General features: G+C 41.7%; 2 protein-coding genes across 6 annotated transcripts in view; one reads left to right on the top strand and one right to left on the bottom strand.

Annotated features, from left to right (window-relative positions):
* The window catches only part of Vari (MAGUK p55 subfamily member vari), a 139474-nt gene that overhangs the window by 72684 nt on the left and 46183 nt on the right, over nucleotides 1-20607 (bottom strand). The window lies entirely within an intron of this gene.
* The window catches only part of LOC139768693 (A-type potassium channel modulatory protein DPP6), a 64083-nt gene that overhangs the window by 35621 nt on the left and 7855 nt on the right, over nucleotides 1-20607 (top strand). For 3 of the 5 annotated variants that reach the window (XM_071699142.1, XM_071699143.1, XM_071699144.1), the window contains exons 2-6: nucleotides 5846-6090; nucleotides 16120-16226; nucleotides 16481-16679; nucleotides 20174-20248; nucleotides 20488-20540. In XM_071699142.1, the coding sequence (XP_071555243.1) occupies nucleotides 5989-6090; nucleotides 16120-16226; nucleotides 16481-16679; nucleotides 20174-20248; nucleotides 20488-20540 (536 nt within the window). In that variant the 5' untranslated portion in view covers nucleotides 5846-5988. Of the gene's footprint in view, nucleotides 1-5845; nucleotides 6091-9876; nucleotides 10493-16117; nucleotides 16227-16480; nucleotides 16680-20173; nucleotides 20249-20487; nucleotides 20541-20607 lie in introns of those variants that run through there. The other 2 variants (XM_071699146.1, XM_071699147.1) reach the window with 2 other exon arrangements.

Below are 20607 nucleotides of genomic sequence, written 5' to 3' on the forward strand. Positions count from 1 at the left end.
TATTTTGCTGTTTAAATACACTTGTATGTAAGTTTATCACGGCACAATTTATGCCATTACATCGGATTACAAGACTGCATTTTCACAAATATGTATATTTGAAAACTTCTCTCCTCTGGGAAGGTTTTAACCCCGACATAATCGAGTGAGTACTTATTGCAAGTTAACAGGCTTCGTTAATTCAAAGTGGGTTTTCCTTTAACGGAATTTTAATACGGAGCTTACTTATTATGAAACTTAATTCTAGTTGCACAAGATATTTAATATCGCAACAGCCAAAAGTTGCGAGCAAAGAGGCGTTAAATTGAATTTCCGTTAAGCAAAGATCATTTTCACGTTCATCAGAGAGGCATGGTTTAATACGAGTTGTGATCAAAGTACAAAGCAAACATACACGTCCGGGAACACGTTGACGAACCATCATCAATCCGTCCGCGCGACTCGCGTTTTCCTCTTCAGCGGCGAGAGGGCAAAAAACGGGGAATCCGGGATCATCATCGGCGTTGAAGTGCAAGCTGGCTTCATTCCGGCGCATTCATCATCGTTTTTCGCGCTCCCGGCGTCCGATCGTAGCTCGCTTCTTTCGCCCAGGGATGCCAGGGACAGACAAATGGCTTTGTTTTCGAACTGCGTTTCCGCGTAAGCGGACATTGATTACCGGCAGTTGAAAGAGTTAACTTTGCGCTTGGGGAATCAACATGCATCGACATGCTATGTGCATGCATTGCACGCGTTCAACGTGATCCGTGAGTACAACGTTATTTACGAGACATCGATTCCCTCGAGGAGGTAATATCGAGTCCTCTTTACCGAAGTTCCATCCGGAATGAAGTTATGAACGTTCAGCGATGGAGAATACTCCGTTCTTCTCGCGATCTTGATTCAAAAATAGGTTTTGACGCGAGTTTTTCAATGCGTCGATTTGCAACGAGAAACTGATCCTCAGAATGCGCTTTCACAAATGTATATCGTAACATCGCGTACTACTAATACTCTGCGTAGTAATATTCGCTTGGCTTTTCCTTTGTAATTGAAATTATTGGAAATTCGTATGAAAGAAGATTAACATAAAGACTTTATAGTAAAAAAAGTCAGATTTTTCATTTTTCAGAAAGACAATACACGTCAATTTGTGTTAATTGTGCTAAAACAAGCGAGACAAGCAAATAAAACTCATAATTCCGCCAATATTTATATTCTAACAAAAGAAAAGGATAAAGCTCAGTATAAATATTGACGAACGTTTATATTTCAGCTTTAAACTACTAAGGAACTAATGTTTCTAACAGCTAGGTGTAAACTATTACTGCAGACATGTCAAATTTCTAGCCGAATATTTACTCGCGGTTGCAGAAACCTCGCGATACGAACTCCAGAGCGGTATAATATCGGTCGCTCACGGCGGAGTGTATACGTGTGATTCGCATTAAGCAAATGTGTACCTCTCCATATAACTGCGAGAGCAATTCAAGCAAACAAGATTGCTTTGAGAGAAAGACAAAGTAGACTAAAGCCCTCTTAGAAACAAACGCTTCGTTTGTTTCTCAAATTGTCTTTCTCGAAATTGCGGTATAAAGTTACTATAAAGTATATCATCTCGGAGTGTGTGTGTGTGGATGTGGGCCTGGCGAGAGATGCAAATCCGTCATAACGAAAGAAAAGAACGATGCCGCGCGATCCAGCGTATTCACCTCACGGTTATTTGCTACATACGCGTCTGCACGTGCGTGCAATACGCGATGGCAAACTTCAGACGGATAGCGATACCGTATTTCTACGCCATCGTTGGTAACCCGGCACGCAATATACGTCCAATTCGCGTCGATATGCGTCTGTTGATTTAAGCATCACGCGTCTCCGCCATCGATAAACAATCTCGAAAATTTCGTCCAGGAATAATCCAGGAATGCCATTTATTTTTCGGCTGCCCTCATATTGAAAGAAACTGAACGGTAAACACAACCAAAATTTGCATAAGAGTTCATGCAAAGTAAGATACCTATAACGTTCGGAACAACCTTAGAAAAAGTTAATAAGAAGAAAAACATTTCCAAACGGAAGAAATAGTTTATTCAGATAGACATCTTTGTGTGCTATCATAAAAATGAAGGAAAAAAATTGTAATAAAGTAAAAAATTTAAAGGAAAGCTTTTACCCTTTTCTACCCTAAAGGATAAAATATATTCAGCGGTGAGTAAAGCTCATATCCCGTTCTATCCTGATATTTCATCCTGGTTTTCCTTATGCTTATTCGATAATATCCTATAGTATTTGATAGCGTATAGACCCTGCTGATAATATATAGTAATGTATTTTAATAACACTCGCACATACGTGCACTCGCAACGTTTTATTTAAATTGCACACAGAGGCAATATAATAAAACACCACTTTCACTTGGATTTTGCAACAACGTAATTGCGGGATTTTCTCTACTCTCGAGTAAATCGAAAATTTTCGCAAATATAAATTACGTGATGTACCAACGGGCTTTAAACCGAGAAATAAATTGCGCAATTTTCAACCACGCCATTAATTTTGGAATCAAAGACCTGAAAAATGCATGCGTTGTTATGAAATCGGGCAGATGTCGGCAAAAGCACGCACAATGTTGCACCGTTGGAATAACTAAAAGAGCTAATTTTGCGTCGCAAAAAGATTTAATGTACGCGATAAATGGGTAAACAGTTGTCGAACCGCGCGCGTGATACTGCGGATTCGATAAACGCGCGTATGTATATACGAGCTATCTGTCAGTCGATAGTTACAGATTGACGCTTTTGACTTCTCGAGTAATCCACGAGCCTCGAGAGGAAAATTCTCGATATCAACGTCGTGGATGTAACATGGAAATGAAAAACAGGTGACAACAGAAAGAAGACATCGGAAAGGTCGGCGCGGGTCGTATCGATCTTCGTAACACCCAATATTTTCCTCACGGAGGCATTTCCTCACATCGTCTGCGTCTTCCACTAGAATGCAATAGACGAAGAGAAAAAAATTAAGAAAAAAGTCAAGAATCTGGAACTTTCCGCGAGACAGAGAAGCGTAATTGTTTCCGGCTTGGGGATAATGATTCCACTTCAAAGAGTAGTAAGAATAAGTCACGACGAATTTCACCCTTAGAGAGTGCAATACAGATACGATCTGGAGGATACTGCAGAATTCGTCACACAGGATGTCGTTTGGCAGAGCCTGCCGCTATATCTGTCCCATTTTAGCAGGAAAAGATTCACATTGGGGACGTATAAATGCGAAAAATATGGGTAACAGAAAACGAATTTTGTCAAGAATTTTCACATATCGGGCGCGATTGCTAAGCTACTGGATCTTATATATCAATTTCTTGCTCGCCTACAATCGTACGCTTATATAATTATAAAGAAGGCAAGCCTTTGATGGTCAGTTTTGCAATTTAACCCATGATCCGTCAGTCGATTAAATAAGGAGGACCGCCGAAGTATCGTATGAAATATTTCACGAGCCAATTTGGCGCCATATAACTCGTAAACGGAGTAGGATGCTTTTGCAAGAAGTTCGGCAGAAGTGAGCTTAGCGAAATTGCGAATCCATTCCGTGATGCTCGCAGTGAGAATTCGATTACCCTGTCCGCATTTCTTACGGGCTTTCTTGCGGAACGGAGATTCGGAATTGATTTACGATGCTGATACAAGGCAGATCGAATAAAATGACATAGGGTCAGTCAGACTCAACCGTTATCACAGCGAAATAAACTTGGGCGACCCCGGGCCCCCTTTCTGTTATCTTAAGCATTTTGCATCGCTACAATTAAACTGATCTGTCTACCTCTCTTGAGGCGAGAAACAATTCCTCTCTTAACTCGGGGCCATTAATTTATCGCGTTACCCGAGATAGACGAACTTACACTTTTGACGCAACCACGGTACCCGCCCTGTAATCGCTGCTTTTAGAAATTCCATTGCGACACAAGTCGCGTTCGGCTTTGTCCTTTCCGCCGTGCAGACAACCGCGAAAGTATTAATCCGGTTAGCTCTCGCGCGGGCCACGCTTGACTGTGACTGATGAATGAAATCCGGGGGATGGAGATCCGGGGTGGCCGACCTTATTCTGCGTCAGCCCCGTCCTCCGTGCGGCATCCGCGAGTCCACCCGCGATCACCCTCACGCATCCCCTCCTTTCCTCACTTCCGCGACCTCTCAACTGTACCTCCGTCCTCTCTCTCCCCGTGGTCCCTTCCGCAGCGCAGCCTCCATCTCCACCATCACCGAGGGGTATGTACCCACACAGTCTGCCGCGTTACTGACGTAACCCTTCTGACGTCACACGTGAAGCTAACACGGCGCGCGCTACCTCTGCATCCCTCACGGCGAGGACAACGCTCCTTCTCGCCGGAGTTCTCCGCCTTTTTTCTCTATGCACTCTTATCTTATCCTCTTACTGACGTATCGATGTTTGTTCGGAGAAGTAATAAAACGATTAACAGAGACATTTACTGCAGCCTCCTCGAGTCTGGTCGACGGAGCGGCGATTTAGTATTTAATTTAAGAACATGAAGATTGAACTGTGATCTGTACGCGAAGATGGTATAAATTCACATGTATTCCACATGTTAATTATACAATCAAGATTGTGCCATGATATATTGTAAATACAACGATAGATGATAAATTTTATTCCTATATCTTTCGACGCTCGTCAAAAAGAGAAATACAAGCGCGCATCCTTGATAAATTTATTTGTAAGAAGAGTTTAACCTTCATCCGTAAGCACCTCATAATGTCGTTCAAAGTTTTTGACAAGATAATTTCTCAGATGCCGTCGTATTAAAATGATATTATGATAATCACCGCTCACACTTCATAACTCGAGACGCGAGTGAGCTCAGGATCCAAACTCAATGTAAAACGATTTTCGTCGCGTTAAACTCTGCGGTGAGATTAGCCGAGCTGTGTAATTTTACAGATGTATTTCCGCTCACCGAATCTCCAGCGGCGCATTATTCCGCGTAACGACGGGAAAAACAGGAACGGAAAGATCGATCGTTCGCCCTTTCGATGCTGCCCCTTCTCTTCCCGCTACGCCTTTGTATTTCTTTTACGCCCCATAAATTCGCGGCAGCCGAAATCGGTACTTTGTTATCGCGATCCCATTTCAGTTACCGTACACACACCGTTGCAACTTCATTGCGCAAAAAAAATCGCGCAATAACTGGGTTAGCCAACTTTTCTTCCTCTTCACCCCGAGATACAAATCCCGAGTTAAGCGCCGCGCCGCAAGTTTCTCGCGGAATTCGAGGCATTGACTAATTGTACCGCGCGGATATTAAATTCCTCCGGAAAAATTATGACGTTGAGCGTCGAAGCGATCGTCGATTGGCTTCTGGTAACGCTCGCGATATACGAATAAAAGGATACCAAAAGAAATTCAATCGAGTTGTATGGCTTAATGGCTGATTGTCTTGAATAATTTGAAATTTCTTTTTGTCGTTTTACTCGCAAATATATATATATATATATATATTCAAACGTACTTCGTATACTTCAGCTTTGTACCGTACTGACAAAATTTGCTCGCGGCTTTCAATTTGCCGTTATCTCTGTATACCGTGCTTAACTCCTAGGCCGAAGCTCAGATTGAGTTTCACTCCCCCGGTTTCTGCTACCCATGAGCTTACAGTCTATCTTCTTTATCTCCTTTTACCTACCTGCCATTCCTCCGATATTCCATCTCCCCCAATTCAATATTCATCAGCTTTTATCAACTCATTCGGTAATTTCACCGTTAGATTGGTCGAATGTATATCTTTCCGCTGCTTTACGTCATATTTTACCGTATAATTTATTAGGTGTCGTTTTTTTTTTAGGTGAGGAACTGTGGATTGGCGTAATAAAACCTCGGCCCCAGGAGTGGCCCGGGGGTTACCCTGGGGACCTTGGGGAAGCGATCGCGCGAAGACGAAGTGGCTGAGACCGACGAAGGACACGGGAGGCGGAGGAGGAGGCCGCTATGAACGCCAGCGTTAACATCGAGAGGAACTCCTGGCGGCTGCCTCCCGATGAGACCGTCCAGGTCGCCGATCCCCGTTCAAAGTCAGCCCAGGTAAAAGAGGTAAATCGCTCAGCCGACTCACCAAGTGATCCCTATCCTAATCGAGTATTTCTCGTGGATTACATGATCAGGTTTAAATGCATGTAGGTGTACAATCGATGGAAGATACAACGACGGTACAGTACCGGTTATTAATTCGCAAACAAGAAATCGAGCTTACGAGAAATCAAGCTTACGATAAAGAAGCGAATTAATAATCCGTATTGTATGATAACATTTGCGGTTTGAGATTGGAAAACGTAGAAAAATGTACAAGGTTGATGTTAGTGATTGGTCAGTGTACTGGACTGTTTAGACGTCTTTCAATTAATAATGATCTAATATAGAAGTATAGTAGATATAAAAGTTATATATGTTGCACTATTCTTTTCTCTAATAACTTTCCTATGGTATAGAAACTTCAGGGTAATGTTCGATATAGTGATGGGCTCGAGATAAATCGAATCGCTTCGGAAATACATCAAATATTTTGAATATTATTTCTAGATTTTTGGAAAAAAGGATTCGTACGCCCGTCATTAATTGATGTTAAATCGTCATGATTTGTATGTATGTTGCATTTTGTATATCGTCCTACATAGACGATAATGTTAGGTTTGAATGTCGGATACGGCGATTAAATCCCTCGTGAGCGCACGTGCTCGCAAAGCGGTAGAATTACTTGCGTTAAGTGTCGATAGCAGTGACCACTCAGAGTAATACATTTAATTTGCGTAGTTACGTCGCGTATAAACTACGAATATAACTCGGTGTAACGAATATCGTTCCCGACGCGGTAATTAACACAAACTATCGCGAATAAACATTAGATATTCGTGTTGCACGATTTTTGTAAATATTCAATTCTCTCACAAAAGGCCTGGCCTTTCCACAAAACATCGTAGATCAGGTAGAAAAATCGTTGAAATCTCGACAAGGCTGGAAGCTGTTTGCTTAGCCTTTCTGCAAAAGGGCTAAATTTACAATTATTCTACGACATTCCTACAACGTTTGGCCACCGATCGATATCTCAACTTTAAATTGACGCCCACGTTGACAAAGGTGTCAATTACGCTCGCTACCTGTCCAGCGACGGAATAGGAAAGAACAAGATTGGCGAGCGTTTAAATAAACGGCTAACGTCTCATTAACTCGACGTCAACGTTCTCTCGAGCGTGTGTAAAAACAGGCCGTGCAATAACGCGTGTAAGTCCGTATAAACTCAGATAGGCCGCGGAATAACGTGATAATTAATTGTGGCCATCAATCGAGCCGTTATGTTGCGAGGGAAGTGATAATAGAGTCACATATTCATACGTGACAAAAGACTCCGGTTTATAAAGCTGAACAATTCGCACGCGTGTCTTCTCGAGGCATGCCGTCTTATTACGTGAAAGGGCTTTTTTACCCGGCAGACGGCTCTTTCGTTCTGGTTTATGCGCACTTGCAAGTCCACGGAAAGTGTTAGTAAAGTTCCGCCCGCCGTTTATCCGCAACGCCCTCCTCCGTCTCCGCGTTTCCACGGGAAGTAGTTTAATTATATTTAAATTAACCGGCCGTCCGGAACAAAGACTGCGATCCGACGACATCCTTATATTTTCGCGAAAATCGCGTTCGTATCAAGTAGCAAAATGTATACTGCGATAGCCGCTTTTATTATGCTTTTATTATCGCCCGCGCGTGTTCCTTCAATTATAATCGAAATCACTTCTGCGCTTTATTCGTGTTCAGTCAGAGACGCTCTGAAAAATTAGCTGTTTATCTCGTATCCTTCCTATTTGGCCATTGGTGAGAATTTCGACCGAGCGAATTCTCTCATAAGAGATATCCATGTTTTATACAACTGCTCGTTAACGACCGCTGTCGCCCTTATCGCGTCGATCTATTAGCAGAACTATTAGTGAGATTCCACGAACCGTGTCTGCTTGTCTTTTCCTCACCTTTGACTTTTACTGGTTTCTGACTCTGCGAGTCGATTGAAGGGAATAAGAAAACCGTCACAAGTATTACAACTGACACGGTTTGTCCTTTGACGACCGAGAATTCGAATCCACAAGCTTTCATCGAAAAGAGCTATAAATAATTCATACTTAACACTGTCCAAAGATTTCTCGCAAAGTTCAAAGGATTGCGACGAAATTAAACTGTCCGCGATACAAAAGCTTCGTAATTGATAAACCAACGGGAAATTCATCAACGTCGATTAACTCGACTAACCAGATTCAGCTAGTCGACTTTTCAACAATTTTTTAATAGCACGCCGCATGTCTCGGGTAATCGATCAGTCTGCCGCTCCTCTCATTGGTATGCGATTTTCGTGTGTGCGGTGTCCAGTCGATAGTTCCGAGCGTAAACAAATTTATCACTCGCCGCGTCGGCGGACAGAAAATAGGAAGAGAGAACCACAAGGAACAAGGCGCACGCAGCAGCGTGGTAGAGGGATTCCGACGACAGAATCGGGGAAACTTCTGTTAGCCGGCGCGCACACAAACCTAGAGTAACTCAATTATCGGACTACCTGACGAGACCGACGGATGGCGGGGGTTGGTGTTTAGAAGAACGGAAAATCGAGGCGCGCGCGTTGTGCGGTGGCTACATACGTTTCGCCCTCCTCGATATGCACACGTGCAAGCACACGCACGCGTCCCAAACCCACGCGCACGCAAACACAATACGCCCCGGCAAACCCATACACGTTCGGCAAAGCCGCCGCCACAAAACCAACAACGCCGTTGGTTTTACTCGTTGCCGTTCCGGTGGCCGCCGGTGTCCGATTCGCGCACGCGACATCGGTGTCCTCGGAGTCACCTACGGGATCGTCGGAAAATTTCCACCAAAGGGTTAAAATGTCACTCGAAACTCGGGGCACGTGCTGACTTTATCCGCCGACGACTGAAACACATCGCAATCGATAGCGGTATTCATCACTTCTGCAGTACGTATACAGGACGTTATACGAGCTCTTTCACAGATGGAATCAGATCAAGCAAATAGCGCGAACATGAATGAATGAACGCCTGCTTTAATGAGTGTGGATGGCAAGAACGAGCACGTTCGTCCCATGCGTAAATGTTCGTTCGTTCTTGCTAGCTTGGTCCTGGATCCACTTTAACGTGATGCCCCGAAGTAGATCTCTATCAACGTGTATTCGTTCCGAAGAGACGGCGATAAATTTTCAGGCGGAGCGAAAACGAGCGAAATAACGGTTTAACCAGCCAGCGTACGCTTGGCGTCTCTAGCTTTAATTTGAACGGACGCGCGATGCGGAAAATCATTACAAACCTCTCGTGGAGGAAAACCGCCGCGTTGGAACTGGCTGCAGTTTCGCAAGTTCAGCGCGCACCATTTCCCGGACTTGTTGTTGTATCACGACCGGCACGTAGAAATCCTCGGGGTTTGCGTTTGACTTCCGACGTCGCGGTTCCCATTTCTCGGAGCGCGGCCGCATCCCAAAACCGCTTCATCCCCATTTGTCATCTCATCACGTCGAAAACTCTCGCGGAATTATTTCCAATCAGGTACACGCGCTTGGGAATTAATGCCTGTCGTGTACGATTTTCGAGACGGGAAATCGCGAAGAAAAAAGCTCCGCCGAGGCCCGATAGAGAAAATTTTGCCGCGTTAAAAGCAGTCAAACGCGTTATCGGCGCGGCTTGCTTACGCTCGATTATCGGCCCTTTTGCACGACTGATCTCGTGACCCCGAGAGGATCGTACATGAAGCGGCCTCGCATACGTGTGCACATGTGTCACCCCTTTGAACTTCCTGTCCGAGTACGGCAAAAAGAGCAGAACGCCGCGCCGGGGGAGATAGAGGCGTTTCTCCGCCCTCAAGAAAATCACGTCCACGAAGCGTGGCACACACGGTTGTCGGTTAGTCGGGCGCCGATAGTTCCGGAGAACGGACCAACTGTCGGACGGCGAAGAGCGCATAAACCAGAGATCGATCTGCGGAATTATGTTCGTGCGGACACCGCGCGTTATCGCTCGATCGTTTTCGCGGGGCGCGGATCGATCGCGAGTAATTTCAGTCGTCGACGATCGGCCGCGCGATATTTTGACACGTGGCGTAATGACGCGTATGCATATGCGCGCGTGTTTACCATTTTAAATGTATACAGATATACGTGTAGGTGGATATAGAGGAAGAGAACAGAGAGGGAGAGTCGGAAGGTGGGCGGCGGATAGGCTGAAATACTTGGCTGAAACGCGCTCGGCAGTCAGGCCGGCGCATCTGTGCCTCTTGAACGGATGAATTAATTATTGGTGTCGGGTGAAACGGTGACTTGTGCCGCACCATTGAGCCCAAAATAACGACGATGGTGCGCAGTGCCGACGATTGTTCGTGACGAAACAAACGGACTTTTTGTCTTCGCGAACGACACAAGAAGGAGCAGCCATGACCACTGCCAGTCTTTCGGAAGATAAGCTATCACAGCCTTATCACTTTTACAATCCAGATTTCGCTTGACGATCCAGATAGCGGATAAGTTCAACGTGCAATTTACCCGAACATTACGGCTGGCTGTGCTTATCGCAGCCGTGTCGTAATCGGGCCGGATCTCTGTAAAGCAATCGCTTTACAGGAGTAAAACGATAGTTTCGGTTTTAAAGGGCATTTAAAAGATAGGCGCCCGAGTACGTCGTAAATAACTTCCGCCAGAACAGTAGACTTAAACGCACTTAAATGCAGAGCACTGGCGCGTAAAAGCACTGTGCGCCGTGGGGTTTGGCGCCGACAGGTGCCTCGGATTCTCACGATGCAGCGACATGCCGTGGTCCAATTTTCTCGCTTCCGCGATCGCGTTTCGTAATAACTGCATTGTTACGCGCCAACCTATTGCCGTGAGATTTCCAACGGCCGGACTCCGTACCAGTTTATCGATTATTAACGTCCTCGCGGTAACACAACGAATTCTCTCAATCGTGGCTCAACGCAGATTCGTTCGATATAGCGCAAAGCAATTTTACATGAAATTGCACAGTGCCGTATTGGCATGTACGGTCCACAATTGGAAACGGTAGCGAATCGCGAAACGGTAGCCGACGACAGTATCGTGTGGCATTATTGGAGCTGTAATGACGATCGCCTTCCGTGACCGTGTACTTAGCTATCCGATGACAAAGCAGCGAATTCGAAACGAGAAAACCACACCGTGTATCAAAAATTTAATTTAAAATTTTTAGAAACGCCTCAGTTCGGCGTAATTAGTCATAGGGATAAATATTGGAAGCAAATATTGGAAGAAACTTACACCGTTTTATCGTCGGCGATAAATTTTGTCATTGCCATTAAAGAAGCAAACATTATTGTGTTTACATGAGAGTTCTACACGTTGATATATGATGTATTAAACTTTACTGTCGATTTTCTTATATCGAGCATTACCTATATACTCTGTAAAATATATACTTTTATATATTTTTGTACCTCACGAACAATAATGTCAGGAAAAAACGTTGCGATCGACGATCTATCGTTAAAATTTCATACAGCGAAAACGAATAAACTTGCTCTTGTCAGTGACGTTCTCTTCGCGCTTCGTAAACTGACGAAAATAAGCTAAACGCAGCGTGACCGAGAACACATGCAGCAATGAATGCAATGCCGATGCATCCGTGTACTTGACAACCTTATCTATCATGCCATTACAGTTCACTACACGCCATAGTGGGATACCCGAAAACCGTCATGTCGAATTACGGCACGATCGCTGTAGATATTTCCTTTGAATTAATCCCTATTGTACTCGGCTGGCTCGATGTGCATAAGCCCAGGTATATTTCGTCTGACAAACTATTATGTCTCTTGAATACTTGTTGGACGAACTCCTCGCGCCAGTGACAGAATACGAATTAATCTTTAAAATTGTATTATTATTATTATTATCATAACGAGCGCCACCCGGCTTGTCTAATATTCTAATAAAATTTAATTTATTTAATGCTTATCGAAAGCAGTATTTTTTTTACGAGAACAGTATATGTAAAGGTAGAACATCGCTTGCGATAAGTTTTGCAAAAAATTTTAATGAACCGACTGCCTCGCAACGTTTGGCCGTTCGCCAGTTGGCTATGAAACAGACGCGAGCGATTAAAACGGAAAAAATAAGCAATAAAACAGTTGGGAAAAATATTGAAAGTTTCCTTCAGCGTATCTAAAAACTGTTCCCTGTCGGAGCTCAACTGACAATCGACAAAGATTTTATTCAAACATGTGTATTTGTTCCTGGTGCGACGTCGCACAGGAGTCACGTAAAGGCGCGTATTTACGCGACAGCACGGTAGTATATTTAAAAGCGGTAATATCGCATCACATCTGAACTGCTTTCTATTTTTCCGTAACGCGACTCGTCACACAAACGAATGTCTGCAGCAAACAGGTCTCTTATCTCTCTCTTTTAATTAAATATTTACTGCATTGAAAAAGATTAATTTTCTTTAACTGCATCTATTTAAAATTAATGTGTCAAATCTCGAGAAAAATGAAATAAATGCAGCTGAAACAGATAAAAATTAAATTTTGATATATTGAACAAAATTCGGCGGCTAATATCGAATAATTTTTTTCTTTATGTAATTTTAATTTTCTGCAAACATTTGTTTTGTGAAAAAAATTGTTATATATCTTTATTTTAGTTATAATTCTTTTCTGTCGCAAGATTTTTCAATTTTCGTAGAATATGATAAAGTCAACTGTAAGAAAAATAAAGTACAAAACCAATAAACGTTAGCACCATACGCGAGCGGCATCGTATATTATTTAATTCAATATATAAGTCGCTTCCCATAAACGCTTCTCATAAATGAAAGCAAAGATGACCAAGCAAATGTAATTGCTCGGCAAGAGAATAAAAGAAATTAGGAACCAGCACTGTCATATTAACACTCAATATCATATAACATACAATATCGTTTATCATCCAAAACTATCTCGACTTTCTGACCTTCGACGTGATTATGTCATACTCACGCGTGCATGTATACTTGTATGTATGTATATGTTTGCTATGTACATAAAGATTGTTAACACATTCGTACGTACAGTAAGCAATTTATAGCTCGAGCTATATGCTCTGATTTCACACCGCGGAATAATATTTGATGTATGAAACTTGCACGCGGGTGATAAAAATTGAATGCTCTATCTCCACCGTTCGCGTTATTGCCGTATAAGGCAGCGGGAATCTTCGCGAAATAATGTCTGCATCGTGCAACACTTCGCAATGTAGATATCAGCTCGCGAAGTCCGATGCTGTCGCGTTGCGCGGCGCGCGGGGGGCGAATTTATGGTCACCTCTATATATCTCGTGCCGCACACGTGCACGCGACGCGATGCGTTTTGAATTCAAAGAGGCGGCAAATCGATCGGCGGGGGAGAAGGAAAGAAGTGAGCCGGGTGTCGGGGAAGGAAATGGCGAATCGCTCGAACGAGACATCGGCGATTATTTATCCGGATAAACAGGTCGGGTCGTCCAAAAGCGATTACCGCGCGGCATAACGTCGGCCAATCGACGCGGCCGCGGCGCGGCACGGTCGATCGTTTGTCTAGTTCGGAGCAACATCATTATCGCCGATATCCGAGATAAAACGGGGGGGTTTATTTCGAGGAGATAAATCGTTTCAAACTATATTCCAGGTCGGAATTCTTTGCATCGCTAATGGCGCGTAGTCAAGATAGAAAGAGAGGGAAAAACGCGGTACTCTCTCTTATACGTTTATTTTCTCAATACCAAGGCTAACGGTTATTTCGAGCAATAGGATGCAGTTATGATGTTTGTGCCGCGCAACTGTGTAACTGTCTTGTCGCGAACTTTACAAACGTATATAGTAAATACAAGAGAGGAGAATAAGTATATATCACGCGATACACGGCTGTATCAATTTTTGAATTAAACGACTGTTTATACAGCAAGAATCGATTAGGGAAACTACCTCGACGTGTAATTTAATTATTCGCGTGAAAGACGCGTTTGTCGACGAATCTTTTTCTCGTCTTCCTTTTAAGAGACAACGTTCGCCCGATCTCCAAATGGATCGAAGATAAATGTCGCTTTTCTCGCGTTTACCTAAAGCGAGAGCAAATTCGCGTGCAGGAACACGTGCGGGGCGGTTCTAACAGGTACATACATAACGATCGGCACATCGTATAGCTCACGGCCTCGTACGAAATCCGGTGCGACTCATCTGTATTACATGACCTGCACCGCTTGCACGTGTTATTCGGTCCGGTGCCGGTGGACAGAAGGCCGACTATACAAGGCGCCGGACATAACTCGTATGCAATATGCATAACGCAGCCGGTGACGTATTCCATGAGAGCGATCGAAAACGGCGATATTCTTGACGACGCGCGACTTGACGGCACGATCGAACGTCGCGACCCCAAAAACGCTTTTATGATCTACGAGAATAAAACCCGTTCTTAAAAACGGCAGCACGATATTTTCGCAAGAAACGTCTCAACTAGATGAACAATGAGCGAGTTAACTCTTTGACTGATTAACAATGAATCGAGTGGGAGAAGTCGATAATATAGTCGCGTCAAAACGTCGCTACACATTTTCATTACGAAATCATATCGCGATTTTATTGTAAAGAAAAATTCGTCTAGAAGCATTATCGCGAATTTCAAAATCCGATAAGATCAGAATTTCACGGGTAGTAAAAGAAGGTCTGATTGAACAAATGATATTCTCAAAAGAAATTACGTCGAGTCGAAAAAGAGCCGGAAAAGAGTATGTGGGCTTATGCCGACGAGCGCGCGAAATGGAGTCTTTCTTTCTTTTCCGGCGAATCATCCCGTACAACGGCTTTTTCGGCTTTTAGTTATTTGAGTCGTCCGGCGGTTCGTATATTATTCCGCGCTCTCCATCCGAAAACGATGGTCGAATTATATTTAGATTGATGAACAATTCAAAGCGCAATAAAATATGAAAGATAGCGTCGTTAAATAATTGTCTCGCCTGTAAATATCGTTCAAAAACAATACTTCATAATTACCATTTCAGATCGCTTTGATTCCTTTATTTCGGACAGATAATTCATGGAAAACCTGCTTCTCGATAAATAGCCTCCATACAATTATGAATCGTTATTGCGGAAGATAATTAATCGTCTGAACTGGTAATTGCTAATTGTAATAATCGCAGGAAATGATTGCGCGTTCTGAAGGGTAAGTGCGATAATATGCGAATGGCAGAACGATGACCGTGTATATACGCAACGACAAACTATATGCCGTGCGAAAAACGAGCGCTGAGAGTCGAATGCCACGTGTGAATGAAAATGTCGCTGCTACGAAATATTTAATTTATTCTAAAATAAATGCACACCGCATACCATTTCTTGCGCATTTCAAATTAATTTCGGTATAAATAAGGTATTGTCGCACATTAAATCCAATTTATTTTAACAATAGAATTTATCTTTTTTTTTATAAAAAAAAGAATATTTACGTAAATTAATTTAGTTCCTTTTTCCTAAATTTTATGTCCCGGCTGCAGCAAAATTGTGTAATTTTAACAAATGAAGAAAATAAAATTAAAATACCGCGAGAATATGTTGCGACACGTTTTTCTTAATATATTAAAAAATCACACATAATTTCCGAGATGTAAAAAATTGTAGAGTATAGTAATAATAATTTAATTTTTATACATATTGTGTGTGTGTGTGTGTGTGTGTGTTTGTGTATAATTTATCTCGACAATACATTCTTAAAATATTATACAGTGATTGTGACATATCCATATATATAGTATTTTTTTATATATGTATATGTAATATGTATTACATATTCATGATATACACAGTGGAAATATTCTAGATGTGTAGATATTCTTTAGATATAGAATCTTTAGAGTGATGTTGATCGCTCATTTTCCACACATTGTTATTAAATCCTCCTCTAATTATCCTCTGGACCTCTCTCTCTCTCTCTCTACATTCGTAATCTGCATGTTCTCTTGTATTAATCCGCTTCTGCACTATAACCGATCGATCTGACGGATCAACCGATAATTACGTGTGAGATTATCTTCTTTCACAGGATTTAACGTACGGAGATGGCGGCCACAATTGGCGGAGTATAGTTTTCTCACTATTGGTCATCGGTTTCGTTATCGCTGGCATCGTCACGGCAATTTATCTCCTCGGGTGAGTTCGCGTTACTTGCTTTCTTTCTCTTCCTTTTATTTGAACTTTTAGTAATCTATTCTCCCCAATTCAGATCAGACATATAGTAGAGAGAAAGATGATATAAAACTCTTTTTCGCTAATAACATAAAAGACATTAACCTCAAGTGTGTATCTCTTATAGTCAAGGCTAAATAATTTCGATTCATTTGTTATAAATACTTGAAAAAGTTTGTACTTAAATTTGTTTTCTTTTTAATTTGATGTGTTTACAGATACGTTGACGAGCTCCTGTACTGGAGTGGCAGGCGTCTTACGTTAGACGAGTGCCTTCGTGATGACCTGACACCGCACAGGTTACCACCGACTTGGATAACCCATGAAAAGTTCGTCTATCAAGCCGACGATGGTTCTCTCACCCTCCTGGACACCCGCCACAACGTCGTGTCCCTTTTAGTCTCTAATCACACGCTTGTACGTATACACATAGTGCATGCCACTGCGCTCTTTGCATTTTGAGTCGCGTAACGATGCCGGTGATATTATATATCGTGGGGTCGTAAATTTTCTACAAACACAGAGGAGTTATCACGTCGTGCCATGACGATAAATTTCCAATTCGTAAATTTGTTCCGAAAAGTTATAAAATAACGACCTACATTTATTAATTGAATAATCCTGCGTTATATTATATATAAAATAAACATCCTAAGGCCGGATTTGTAATATGATTTAAAAATCAGAAGATGATTTTCTAATGGCAATGGCTAAGAATTTTTCTCAATTAAATACTTAATGATATATAAACTGGATATGATAGGTAGATACATTTAAGGAGAAGAAAATAATTGGAATTATTTAAGAGAAAGGGAGAGTTTCATGGATCGAGGTATCAGAAGAATTATTTATGAAGAAAGAAAGTATTGTTGCTCTAACGCGACGGTAAGGGATTAGAAGATTAAAGTCACTTTAAGGGATAGAAATTTAAAAGGCGAAGAAACTTGAAACCTTCCCGAGGGACTCGAAATTTATTATTTATTAACAAGCTTGTTAAAAAATCATTAGTACGACTTAACTTTGGTTGCTTGTATTTCGTTTCGATGTTTTATAAACTTGCAATCTTGATGAAAAGGATGATTTGGACATAAAATATTAAATATCAAATCTATGTTTGTCATCGAATATCTAAATTATTGTAAACGACAAATCAATATATAATATCAATATCAATAGAGTAAACGTACAAATTTTGGAATCTAAAGAGCGTTAAATTATTCGAATTCATAATTTAATTAACCAACGGCGAGTCGTTGTTAATTAGCGTCTTCGACGATAAAACTTCTACGAGATGATTACACAATTGTTACGCAGTTAATTATGCAAAATGCCGTTTTTAAATTATGTAACAATCGCGCGCGCCAAACTCTGTAAGACGTAAAAGATGAGATGGTTGAGTATATAACTTCGGTCGGTTATGCAAATTTGAAAGTTATATTTAATTTGGACTTCTGAATATGTGCCATCTCATGCGTAATTATTATTTCAATCATCGTCAAAATCAAATATTAATAATATTAAATTAATTGTTATTTGAAAGAGTTATCGAATATACTGTCTAAAGTAAATATATTTATTTAAAGAATCAATTCTGTCTTTATATAGATTATTAGTTCGCGTTATAATAAACAAATCTTGTTTAGAATATCACGCCAAATAAAGTCGGTCGATATACATTGCGAATGGAAATATTCGAGCGAACGAGTTATTTAATTTTTGCAAACGGATGCCAAATTCATTCATGTGACCGGATAATAACCCTCTGCCGGAACCGAGCCACTCGGCCAAGAGAAGACCGTTATTTCCATCAGATTTCGGCGGAGCCCTAAATCACCAACCGCGGCAGGAATATCCGCATTAGTGATGCACCGAGGTATCTTAGCTCCCTTGGTATCTAATCCGCCGATACCGAGCTATTGTCGCGCTTATCCAGAATTAATTGGAGACATGACCCTCGCACTCGCTAGATAATTACGCGCTAACTGCCTAAACGCTAGATATATTCCTGCGGAACGTGCAAATGCGAAAATGAAGGAACACGAAAAGGAATAAATCACAGGAGAGAGGAGTAAATATGTGAGCGCTCTCTCTCTCTCTCTCTCTCTCTCTCTCTCTCTCTCTCTCTCTCTCTCTCTCTCTCTCTCTCTCTCTCTCTCTCTCTCTCTCTCTCTCTCTCTGCTTACAGGATTAATAGCGGGGTAGACTTATGAATTTATAGATTTTTAACTTGTAGGATTCGAAAATTCTCAGTTAAAGAATAGTTTCTAATTTTGAGCCATTTATGATTTAGCTTCTTTATTGTTACGTAAGTGAATATAAAGGAAAGGTAACAGCCGAACGCGGAGGTAAATATATATGTACCACCAGGCTGAAGCAAATAATTTTTCCTGTGGAATAGTTTAAAGTTCCCTCGAGAAGTAAGTTCGGAGAACGCAAGCAAAAATACATGTCTACAAGAAAACATGTATTTTTATGCAAAATACTGCTTTTTCAGCTTGTATTTTCTCCTTTTCGAGCTCCCGGTAAATTTCTAATCGATAAACAGTCAAACGTTCCCGAGCGTTTCCTGTATGGAGAAAATTTTTATGTAGAATATGGGGTATAAGCCGAACCCTTTATCGAAGTCAGTTTTGGTCTACCGATTGGCAAACTAGCCGAGTGTGCCTCGCGGCGCGTTGCGAAACAAAGACTAGACCGCATATAAAATGGAATCCGGGGCATCCCACGGTTTACCTCGGGTGCTGCAAGCACGCGCGGGGTAAATATGAGGTATTCTAGATAGGTACTGCGCGATATTGCGCTTCGGGTTCAACGATACCACCTGTGTCTAGAGGCATTTCGATTACAATAGATACTAGCTCGGAGCGGGAAGAAGCGACGATTAAACGTTCTCGCCTGATAATATCATTTAGAGAATTTTAACGCGCCAAGTTCCTGATAAAAAAAATTAACAGAAATGTGGGGAAATTACAGAAAATGAAATATGCAAGATGCTTCCATAGCGGATCCGATAGGCAATGAGAGAAAAAAGAGAAACAAGGAGAGAAGCGGCTTTATAACGAGACAGAAAGAGTGATCGATCTCGGTAGCGCGATAAGTGTGCGTGCGTAAAAGAGCCGATCCACTTAGTCTGGACAGGTTCCAAATTTGCGTCCTTTTTCCCTCTCGGACCGAAAGGCGACGTTATAGACAAGTGTATACGGCGCATTGATCCGATCTGGCGTCCACCAGGACACGCCGCGTCCGGCTCGTCTCGAAGCTTTTTCGAATACCAAGTATCGACTCCCAGCCACGATATTCGTGTAATATCTATTCGCACGATGCTACCGCGATTTGAGCTTAAACGCGACAAACCCGCGACGCTATACCAATTATAAAACCAATTATCATTGCAAACGATAATTGCGAGATATAAAATTACCTTGCGGATTAAAAAAGAAAAAACGAAGAGTCAGAACACAGGTGTTCGGGCGCGATATATGTTAATAATAAAACAACTTCTCTTTTATGTGTACATATGAGAACATTTTATCTCTTAATTTAGGTCCGTTCTTTTTCAACATTTAAATCGCGAGTAGAATAAGTTTTGTAAAAACATGAATATTGGATATTAAAAGTGAATTTCAAAGAAATTTTCTCTCTCTCTCTAGATTTTAAAATGACGATTTAAGAAATATATAAACAAAATACTGCATATATAAAAAATTGTTAACATTATATCAGAGTAAAAATTGATTTGATGACAGTGCATAAAAGATTGAAAAAGATATTTTTTGCGATAAGATAACAGTATTTCGTAAAGCTTTTAACAGCAAGACAATTGGCTCTCGAATTTAATTGTAATATTAAGAGCGGATTCTACTCGGGATTGCACAGAAAGTAATGTAATCTTTATTAAATGTTGCTTTCAGAGACAACTAAACGCACAGGGCTACGAGTGCAGCGCCGATCTACGTTACGTATTGTTCAGGCACAATGTCAAGCCGGTAAGTAGCTTAAACGTGGAAGTCTCTCAGGTGGAAAGTTTTTCGCGCGGCAGCTGCATCCTAACTTTCTGATCCGTCGCTTATCGATAACGCTCGGACGTGTAATACGACGCGGCGCAATTTAGTTGCAGTTAGCTGTCGATTATCGCTATCGAAAACACATTCCCTTGCACTGTGAGCTCTCTTTTTTCCCCGATCCTTTTATATTTCATATGGTACAGAAGTCGATGATTTTGCAGGTCTTTCGGAACACTTTCACCGCACTTTACACTGTCTACGATGTCACGAATGAGTAAGTGTTTTAAATAATCAAAATATAAAAGTGCAATTTTGATCAATATATATAAATATAATTATAT

Source organism: Temnothorax nylanderi, unplaced genomic scaffold (assembly GCF_030848795.1).
Source record: "Temnothorax nylanderi isolate EJ_2023f unplaced genomic scaffold, tnyl_v1.0 TNYL_tig0017_pilon, whole genome shotgun sequence".
NCBI lineage: Eukaryota > Metazoa > Arthropoda > Insecta > Hymenoptera > Formicidae > Temnothorax > Temnothorax nylanderi.